The sequence below is a fragment of the Ananas comosus genome, linkage group 2 (assembly GCF_001540865.1).
Source record: "Ananas comosus cultivar F153 linkage group 2, ASM154086v1, whole genome shotgun sequence".
NCBI classification, from domain to species: domain Eukaryota; kingdom Viridiplantae; phylum Streptophyta; class Magnoliopsida; order Poales; family Bromeliaceae; genus Ananas; species Ananas comosus.
The window spans coordinates 10,890,748-10,902,019 of record NC_033622.1 but is presented as its reverse complement, the minus strand read 5'-3'; the positions used below and the strand labels follow the sequence as shown (position 1 = coordinate 10,902,019).

The 11,272-nt window shown below is 33.3% G+C and overlaps 1 protein-coding gene across 1 annotated transcript; it reads right to left on the bottom strand.

Annotated features, from left to right (window-relative positions):
- Positions 2,111-7,883, bottom strand: LOC109705016 (oryzain gamma chain-like). The gene is given in 7 exon segments (XM_020225782.1): positions 2,111-2,468; positions 2,631-2,766; positions 3,212-3,343; positions 3,435-3,699; positions 5,003-5,076; positions 7,337-7,489; positions 7,522-7,883. Coding segments are annotated over 7 exon segments (1,101 nt in total). The 5' UTR covers positions 7,822-7,883; the 3' UTR covers positions 2,111-2,427.

The window sequence follows — 11,272 nt, the reverse complement described above, 5'->3', positions numbered from 1 at the left end:
TTTCTAAGTCTTAGTTTGGTATTGAGGTCTATCTAACGCTATTAAGTAAAAAAGAGTTGAAGAAAAAATATATAGAGATATGTTTCTGCGTTCTCCAATGAAACGGTAGAAAATATATCGCAACCAATTAATTGCAATATGTGGAATGCACTATTATGTACAAAAATAAACATAATATTTTTCTATTGTCTTTTCCCACCGCACGTAACGCAAATCTTCCTACAATCCCAAATGAAGCCTAAGTAATAAAAAAATTAAATAACGATTTCATAATTGAGTTAAACACAAAAATAATAAAACCAAACAAAACCGCTTCCTTCTATTTTACTTACTAAAAACTTACCTACTCAGTATAGTTTCCATTTTTTTTCTTTTTTTTTAATTTTCTGTTTCGGTTGGTTTATGCATTTAATAAAGCTAAGTTGGTTTATGCATTTAATAAAGCTAAGTATGTTGTACTAAAGTATTTACTTTGTTTCTTCTGATGTTTTTTTTCGCATTTGTTAAACAATTTATTTTATAAATAAATATAGTTTGTTATTTATAAATTATTTATTAAAAATATTTCATTGCGTAGCACGGATTTTTTTACTAGTATTATATAATGGATCTTAATTATATTTAATATTACAAACAAAGCCATAATATTTTTGGAAGGAAATGGATGCATCACATCCCCATTATTGACGCGATGGGACATTTGAATTTATGATTGGTATTATTAAACTTCATCAAATAGTGAAACATAATTAGTATTCAAATTTTACAACTTTTGGATATCGATTCTCTATTATTTATGTGGTCCCAAATTTGACTAATATAAACAAAATTTAAAACCAGTTGATCACAAAGCAAACGATGATGTCGAAAAATTATAAAATTCGAGTCTTATAAAGTTCAAATAGTGGCAAAGAGCTTGATGATTGATATTTGATATTCTAAATTTGAAGTGTAATTACTTCATATTTTTAACTAAATTTATTTCTAAAAAAAATATAAACGAAACGGATAGCAATACGTACTTTATCTCAAAAATAAATAAAGTTCAAATAGTGTAGATTATATTTAATGGTGAAACAATGTGGAACTAATTTAGATTTAAACTCAAAAGTAATGAATATTGATCGTCCCCGGGGTAAGTGTAAAAAAGTTTGGTGGTTGGTATCTGATGTCCAAATTCGAAGTCTAATTGCTTTATATTTTCAGCTAAGTTTATTTCTAAGAAAAATAAACTAAGCATGCTATCTTTGTCCCAAAAAAAACTCAAGGTAATGAATCTCACACATGACCTTATTCTTGTGGTCATATTCTTGTTTTTTTTTGGCTACCTAAATTAGATAGTGGAAATTAAACACTTTATAAATCATAAGATATTTTCTGTAGTTTCATGTTCAATTATTATATAAAAGTAAAAATATATGAAATTTATCTCAAGTATCATCCTTGAAATTTATCTCAATTATCATCCTTTTGGATCTTACTATTTAACCTTTAAAAATTTTAATTTTACTATCTAATTTTTTAATTATTTCATTTGATAATCAGTGAGTTTTTAGTTTCAAAATTTTAATACGTTATTTATCTTTAACGGTTTAGTTAATATATTTTATAAAATTTACATAACTATAAAGTCATTAAAATAAGCAATTAGGTTAAATTTTCTATCCGAAAAGTCATCAAATTATTTAAATCAAACAAATTAAAAAAATTATATACTAAAATTAAAATTTTAAAAGGTTGAATAGCCATATCATAATAATTTAGAGTTCTGAAAAGTTTTATATATTTTTACCTTATTTTATATAAATTTATATGTAAAAAATTGCAGGACAGGATGGATGAAATTGACGATTCACCATCTTACGAGGGCCATTTAGTAAATTTGGTGAACGTGCATTGTTATATCTATTTTGCGAAAAATAAATATTTGATATTTCTCAAATTGCCACAGCATCTCCAAAATTTTCGAGCTGTTCCCTTTAGCAGTGTAAAAGAATAACTCTCAATAAGCAAAAATCCAACACGAATCAAACATACATGACATGACCAAGTCAAGTTCCAAAATAATAATACATTTAAAAGTGCAGTTTCTAAGCATTTGAATTCCTTATTTCCAACCAAACAGTTTCTAAAAATTATCTCAATATATTATTTATAATATTAATTCAGAGCAAAGCAAGTCCAATACCTGACATGCACAAGTAGGGTAATGAATGGAGAGGGCATCTAATGTTCTTATACATAATATTAAGCCATCTAATGTTCTTATACATAATATTAAGTCATATATATTCTCTGATCTCAATTTATACAGAGCCCCATTTCACCAACTTCTTTTCTACGTTCTCTTTTTAAGCTCTAGCTACAAGTAGATCCTGAAATTTTATATCTCGTGCCAACGCCGAATCACCTGCTTCGCGAATTGCATTACGCATCAACAATCGGGTACGAAGCACAAGTAGCAACACCTGCACAATCAGCCTCGTCAGAATTAGCTTTCGATTGTCAAATAGCTTCTATGTTCTTACGATAATAAGAATAATAATAATAAATCAACTTCGGCCTTTCTTTTTGAAACAGATTTTTATTTTTATTATTTTTTTTTTTTGAAAAAAAAAAAGATTACTCACCGCACATGTTCTTCCCCAGCTCCATCTTGAAGTAACCGTCGACACCCCATTCTTTTCCCCATGAGTTCTTGATGAGCCAGTAGGGTACGCCATTCTCCACACCGTAGCCGACAGCGAGAACAGCATGGTTCACATCCTGGACACGGTACGAGATTAGAGAAACTTCGCAAACAATAAACAAGCAATAGATAGACCTAAAGTTTCTCGCTGCAAAAGTAAGGTTACATGAATGGTCTCTTGCCCATCACTGATGCTGCTGTAATCACCCCCGCGTAACTGAGTTGCATGTATTACTTAGAAGCAGTAATATTTATCTTATATTAATTCAGCATGCAGAGTAACATAGATTCTCTGATTGAAATTACTAGGTTTAGTGCATCCGCTAAGCTGTACATTGCACAAGTAAAATCTAAACCTAGTGAGCTTGATAAAACAACAAATGTCAAAGAATCGGCAGAAGTTCAAACTGCAGTATCAATTAACGATATTGTAGAAGAAAGAAGGGGTACTTTCATTTCAGAAATTTCATTTAAAAATAGCATAGGAATAACCAAGACAAAATCGAAACGCCATGCACTCACCATAGGAGTACTGCCACAGGAATCACTACTGTATACGCCTCCCTTGTACAATTTGAAACCATTGACCACCTCAAATGCAACGCTAACCGGACGAACAACACCAACTGCATGCTTCAGTTCATCCTCAGCACCCTTTTGGCAATTTGACAAATAAAATCAATATATAAGTAGTCTAAGAAACGATAATACCAACAAAAAAAAAAAAAGGATGAAGAACACTTACTAGGGTAATGTTAACCGAGTCGCGGACCTTAACCCCAACGTTCTCTGGCTTATAGCTACATACACCATTGACCCCAGCATACGGGTATGAATCTTCGGTGTCGAGGCCTCCGTTGTATTTGATATACTCAAAGGCTTGCGATGGAAGCCCTCCGTTGCATCCAAAGTTATTGTACGCGTAAGCACAGTCGACAAGCTGTTGTTCCGAGAGAGAGATGGATTTTCCTGTGGCCTGAGAATATGCTGCCTCAAGTGCCCCTGTTGTGCTGCAAATTTTAAATCCTTGACATAAGAACTTTAAGACAAATCTCTAGTACTTATCTACAAAAATACAACAGATGAATATCAAGGTGTAAGTCTAGAATACTCCTAACAAGTAAAGGAGTCATTTACTTTTGCATCATTGTCGGCCATGGGGCATCTGACAAACAGCACCGTTAAATACTATCTAGGCTATTTGAATTTGTTAGAGACTAAATTTCATGATTTCACAACATCATTTATTTGGTGATGAAGTGATCTCAAGTTTGCCTCATGTTAGCCATTAAACATTGTCAAATTGGGAACCACTTGAATACTAAAGCAAATTAGGTCGAAAAATTACTACATTTGGTTCCTAAGTAGTTCAAATAGCCTACATCATTTTTAACTTTGCCAATGGTCTACTCAGATGCCCCATCACCGGAAACAATGCGAAAGTAAACAGTCCCGTTTACTTCTAAAAGCATTCTAGCTTTACTCGAATATCAAGAATCTAAGAATAGCAATCTAACTAGTCGCTTTTCAGGCACAGACCATCTATATTTACTTCTGTTGACATGAAAAATAGCCCTTTTTTGTTGAAATATTATTATTGTAGACTTTTTGTTATGAAACCTTCTTTAACATTGTTAACAACCACTATTTGTCAGAAACACAGTGAAATAACTGAATGGTTAGCTACTTCTGTGAAAGATCCTGAGATTCCTGACTTAGTGAACATGCAAGTAGAGTATAATTTGTATAGTCAATCCAGAAATTGTACATAAACTCTGTGAAAGATCCTGAGATTCCTGACTTAGTAAACATGTATTTAGAGTATAATTATATAGTCAATCCAGAAATAAATACATACATTCAATTAAACGATTTTCAAATTAGCAACTATAGCAACTCTTTTCTGGAACATTTCTCACATTAATCAAGTATTTTCTCAAACCAAACAATTTGAGAAGAGTAGGTTGCTTACAGCATCAAACTTGATTTTTCCAAAGTAGTAAGTTGTGTCATCATATTACCAGAACATGGTTTATAGCACTCATCATTTAGAATATGATAGTTAAATCAAGTTCATCAACTATTCAAAGTTAATATTTGGGCAATTAAAGTAAAAAGCCTACTAGAATATACAAGAAGCTGAATTTATCCGTATTAGAGGAACATTAATAATAACAATATTTGCATAAGTTACTGCAATAAAAAAGAATAAAATATTACAGATAGCCTGTATTATGGCATACAACTAGCAATAAAACAATAAAACAATAAGAGTATTGATTTTGTTATAAAAATTGGATCAAGCATCCTCACCTGAAGGTCCAGCATGATCCACAGTGTCCCTGATCCTTCACTGGGCTCACTATACCATCTTCCCTCCAGTCTTTCTGCAAGAGCAATTTTGTCATTTCATATGGTCCACAACAGAATGGTAATAATGTACGAAGACCCCTAAATATTTTTTTTTTTCCCCTGAAATTATAATAAGCTTGCTTGAAATAGGCTCCTCAACCTCATCCCTTTTTCTTCCCCCTATAATTGGCACCTCTTAATTGTTATACATTTTATTGAGGCACTGGTTGGAGGTAACATAAAACAAACACTTAGCCTATTTTGGCTGGGAAGAATAAGGAAGGGCCTATAGATGCCAGAAATTTTTTTTTTAAAAAAAAATGATTTCTTGACTGTAATATATAGATTTTCGAGAATACGATAGTTCAGTAGCATCTTACAAAAAAAAAAGAAGAAAAAAAAGTCCAGTGTAACAAATGAAAATGAAAATAACCTTAAACTATAGTACAGTAAAGTGCAAATGAGCCAAATTTATCATCTTTGCCAAAAATAGAAGCATCATTCTATTTTCATAGTTTTGATTCCACCATCTAACCTTTCAGAATTATGATTTTGGTACCCAACCTATTAATTTATTTGATTTACGCCATTTGATGGTTCTTCCAGTATAAAATTAAGGCTCATTATTAACTTAATGGAATTGCAGTAGCATAAATTATGTGAAATATACTAAGGAAACCCGTAAAACTAAATGACATATTCCGATTTTGAAGTGTCAGTCATTAAATGCCTCAAATTAAATAAATTAAAAATTTTAAGTAGCAAAATTAATTTTTTTTTTAAAGATAATTTGATTTGATCAATATGGATCATAGTTTAGATGAAATCCATATACTTTTATATTCGATTTTTTTTTTAACTTGCACTATGATGCCCCAATAGTCTCATATTGGGGTCCCACACCTGAGAGAAAAGAAATTGTGAATGAAAATATAAGAACCAACGACACTAGTAATAATAACCGGAGGTAAACATTTTGCGTCGATGGTTTGAGTTCAATGAATTAATAGCGCAAGTGGGTTGTATCGCTATATTTGATATCAGAATCAGCTTGCCAGCTAGAAGTGTGAGATAAGTCATAGGACCCGTCTGGTATTAAAAGTCATCAAAAGTCATCTAAACGCTAAGGGCATGTTTGTTTCAACGTAAGCAGACTTGGGGTGGAAGTGGACTTTGAGTTGAAGTGGAGTTGGGGTGAAAATTAGTTCACTTCTGCTGTTTGTTTCTAACTGTGGAAGTGCAGTTCTGTAAGTTCTGTTGTTTGTTTGGTAGGAAGTAGATGACGTAAAAAGTGTAGCTCTCCACCTCCGGTATACTTACCTCCAAAGTGATATCATTGTCTATTTTGTAACTTATAGTGAATAATAAATTATAATAAATAAAAATTAATATAATTATATATATATATATAATTATATATATGTATAATTATAAAATAAAATTTTAAAAAATTATATTATTTGTTTGCATATAAATTATAATAATGCAACAAATAAAATTCTAAAGTTAAAAAATTATTAACATTTAACAAATTCATTTTTCATCATTTTCTAAATATACAAATTAAACAAAAAATATATTAAAGCTTACCTAATCAAATTTGATCATATTTTAGAAGAGGTAATCTTAACACATTAATCCATTCTTGCCTTTTTTTCACTTCACCGGAATTGACTTCGCCCCATGGAAGGGCGAAGTCAAGTTCATTATTTTAGGTGAACTAGACTTTCGGGCGTAATAAAATTACGGTGAACCAAACAGCGGAAGTGGTCAGTTTTCACCGAAAATCACTTTTCCCGTCCCACTTCCACCCCACTTCCCTCGAAACAAACAGGCCCTAAATTGATAAAATGAAGTTTGGGCGAAAATATATAGAAATATACTTCTATATTTTTCCTCGATAGGACCGCAGAAAGCATACCGTAACTTGTAACTTATACATTACGATACGTGGAACAAGATATTACGTACAGAAAAAAGAAAAAAGAACGGAACGCAAGTCTCCCCACGATCCCAAACCCGGCCTTACATTTATCTCCTAATGATTTTGGACTAAAAAAAATTAGACACAACGAAAATGGTCTAAACGGGGGGAATATGTAGAGTTTCACGATGGAAAAGAAATTATGGATGAAAAAATAAAAAACCAAATACGCACTAACTTAGCATGGTCAAACCGCTACCGTCCGCATGATCAGGATCGGACGTCCCAAACAGAGTCAACGACAAAGAGACAACAACATATCGTATCGTATATTCGTATTCGTATCAGTGTGTCGGTCACACCGCGCGTACCGTTTCGGGGATCGCCTCGCCGGTCATCTTGTGGTTCCCCTTGAGCGTCGCCGAGCAATTCTGCGCCGCGCCGAGTCGACTCGCCCGGAACTCGTCCCAGCTCATATCCGCGAACTCTGTTGACATCGGATCCAACGGCTCAGATCGAACCCCCTAGGGAACAAACACAACTCACCCAAACCAACGGTCGTGACCGTCGGATCCGGGATCAACGGACGGGGACGCATTGGAGTTAGGGTTAGGGTTAGGGTTAGGGTTAGGGTTTCTTACCGCGCGGCGAAGCGGGCGAAGCGGAGGGGTTCGCGGGCGCGGCCGAGGGCGGCGAGGATCGCCGACTCGAGAGAGTCGACGCGGTCGGTGACGGAGCGGATCGGGTTCGACTCGGCGAACTCGGAGCGGGTTCCGGAGAGCGCCGCCGAGGAGAGGGGGGAAAAATCGGCGAGGAGGAGGGCGAGGAGGGCGAGGAGAGCGACGAGGCGAGCCATGACGTGGAGGGCGATCGTTCGCTCCGGAGAGTGGGGAGTGGTTCGGGGGGGGTTGGATCGGATCGGTGTTTTATGCCAACCCGAGGAGTAGAAATGTACGTAGAAATGTACGGTGACGCAGCCAATGACGTGTAAAACGTGATTTTACGGAGTAGTGCGAAATGACGGAATTAGCCTCGTATCCACCCAACTGGAGAGAAATTATTGGCTGCACCAGGTGTATGAGTACGTCTCATGCACCGCATTGGTAAAACCTGGTGATTTAGATTTTTAGAATCAAAATTTTACTCATTACATTTATTTTTAAGAAGATCTAAATATCTATATATTAAAAGAATTTACAAATTTTAGACACCAATTTTTAAAAAAAATTAGATTATATATTTACTTTTGATGTTAACTTTTGGAATCATTTGATGCCAAGATAATAGGCTTTTAAAATATATAAGTATTTAAGCATAAATGTATAATGAAATTATATATTGTCTCTCGGCCATTTTGAAATAGACTCAACTTTAATTTTTTTTTTTTATAAACATCCCTTTAACTTTTATTTTTTATTTAAATTTTTACATTGAGTGAGTTAAAAATTTATTAATTTTATTTCTTAATTAGCTATCAGCAATTAATTAATCTGGTACTCGTTTCTGCAAAATATTAATAAACCATTAAATTTGACAGAATTATTAATTTAAATAAAAATTTTAAAAAAGTCAAATGTTGAGTCCCCATCAATATATATATATATATATATATACATTGATTCTTTAAATATTGTTAAATCACATCCATAATCCCCAGTATTACATTTTCATTAAAAATAATAATTCATACACCAGGTGCAGGCAATAATTTCTCATGTTCCTGTGGGCGTGGGCTTTTATGTAATTTCAGTCACGGGATATTTCGAGGGACGCTGATGATGCGTTTTGATTGGTCGCCGCAAAACGCCGTTTGTTGCGACGTCACGGTTGTTGATTCCGTTCGGTACGCGACATAAACTAGAATAATTTGCCAAAGTGCTCCAGGAAAAAGGGCCTCGTGTTTCGCGATAATTGCGAAAATACCACGCAGATGAGGTGGGAATTGAGATGGAGAGGAGGGTAGTTTCGTAAGTGTAAATTTTTTAGGGTTGATTAGTTGATATTTATGCGAGTGATGGTGATAAGATTCCATTGGAATTCTCAGCCGTTCAATTTGATGTTGCGATCGCCACGTGTACGCATCGGGCGAACTTTGATCATCGTGAACATCAACATCGGTGGTGCTTTGGACTTTGTGGGAGAGTTTATGAGCTACGCGACAAAGATATTTTATATTTTTGTGGTGTATTGCGTGTCCATCGTGGCCAATGAGACACCTTTTTATAAGAACACGCGATATGTGTAAAAAGACCTTTTTACACATTATGAGTAGTTAGAGTTTAATTTTTTGCTTTTTGAAATATTTTGGCATTATATCATTTTATTTTAGATATCTGATTATATGTTTAACTTTCAATTAAAAAAAAAAATCTCAAATGAATAATTTTTTTGACATTAAATCAAAATCTCATTCATTAGATGTGTTGTATAATATTCATAAAGTAAAATCTTAAATAAAATTGAACACATAATTCCCATAAATAAAATAATGCCGAATGTCTTCATAATAGATTCTTGAATCTTATGATTTTTTATACATAGCCTTTCCGACAGTGATATATATATATATATATATATATATATATATATATAGAGAGAGAGAGAGAGAGAGAGAGAGAGAGAGAGAGAGAGAGAGAGTTGAATTGGGCTACTATTAATAGCAAAATCCTGCTGTTGCTACCAGTTTTTTAGCCTTTGGATCAACTCTTTTCATTATTTCTAACCATTGGATTAAATACTATAACCCAGTGGGGACCACTCAACCCTAGGGGGACCACTCAACTCTAACTCACTAATATCATCCTAACCCTACAATTTTTCATCCAAGGATTAAAAACTTGATAGCAAAAAGAAAGTTTTACTATTAATATATTCCAGCCTAATTCTATATATATATATATAATTATATATATATATAGTGTACATACTAACTACGCTATCGAAAATATAGAGGATTCTGATGTTTTGTAATTTTAACCTTTTATAAAAATTGTATCGTTGAATATTGTCGTCTTCCCGCAGAAATTAAATAATACTCCTAGGATTGAGTGTCCCTAAAAGGGTAATAATAACATTTAATCAAAGATAAAAACTGATAAAAGGGATTGTTTCTAAAATCAAAAAATCGAAAGCACTAGATCTCTTATACTTTCTATAGCATAGTACTATACTATATATATAATATATAGATATACTATATACTAATATATATAGTATAATATCATATATTGATATCATATATTCAGCTTTCGAGCCTAATTCGACGAGCCGAGTAATAGTCAAGCTCGGCTTGAAGAATTCGAATATTTTTTTTTGTTCAAGAATCGACCTCATTTAATTTCGAGTCGAGCTGAGCAGGACGCCAAAATATCGAGTCCAACGCGTCGCTCGCTCATATTGCCAACCCTAAAATACCTGACTATATAAGAAGAGAGTTCGCGGCTTAATATAATAATCGATAATACCAAATGCTAAATACTGTCAAATCTTGTGCAGTTTAGATATATCTGTTACCAGTTTCACTTCAATTAGATCATATTATTCATTAACCACCCACTCAGCTCTAGGAACACTATCTCGCTAACTACAGCATCCTTTTCTCCAATGGCGTAGATCTAATACCAATGTGTACTAATTAATAGAGTTGACTTGGCCTATTATGTATAGCAAAAATTCATTTTCTATTAGTTTTTAGGCTTTCTGGATCAACACTTTCATTATTTCTAACCATTGGATTATAATACATAACCCAGTGGCACCACTGTCCAACCCTAGGGGGACCACCTCTAACTCTAACCAGACTAAATATCATCCTGACCCTACAATTTCATAACCAAGGTTTAAAAACTTAAATGCAAAAATGAGCATTTACTATAAATAGTATCCAGCCCTTAATCTCTATAATAATAATAGTAGACTTTTTCTATAATATATATATTATTATATATAATATATATTATATAGAATCGAGCTGCTTATCTCTATTTAAAATATCCAAGTCAGTTCTTTGTAATTTCGCTTGATAAAAAATGTGCGTTAGGATGAATGTGGACAGCTAGATTGAGTGGTGATTGTTTAATAGAATGATTAAGGTGAAAATGATCAAAGATAAGATCTAACTGTAACAAAATTTACAAGCACCAATGTTTGTGCTTTTACAAGCACGCACAGCCTCGACTCTATATATATATATATATTATATACTATATATATATATATATAAGAGATAAGACGAAGAGAGAGAGAGAAGAAAGCAGAGTAGAGAGAGAGAGAGGTCCGGCTACTATACTATTATGAGTACGATCGCG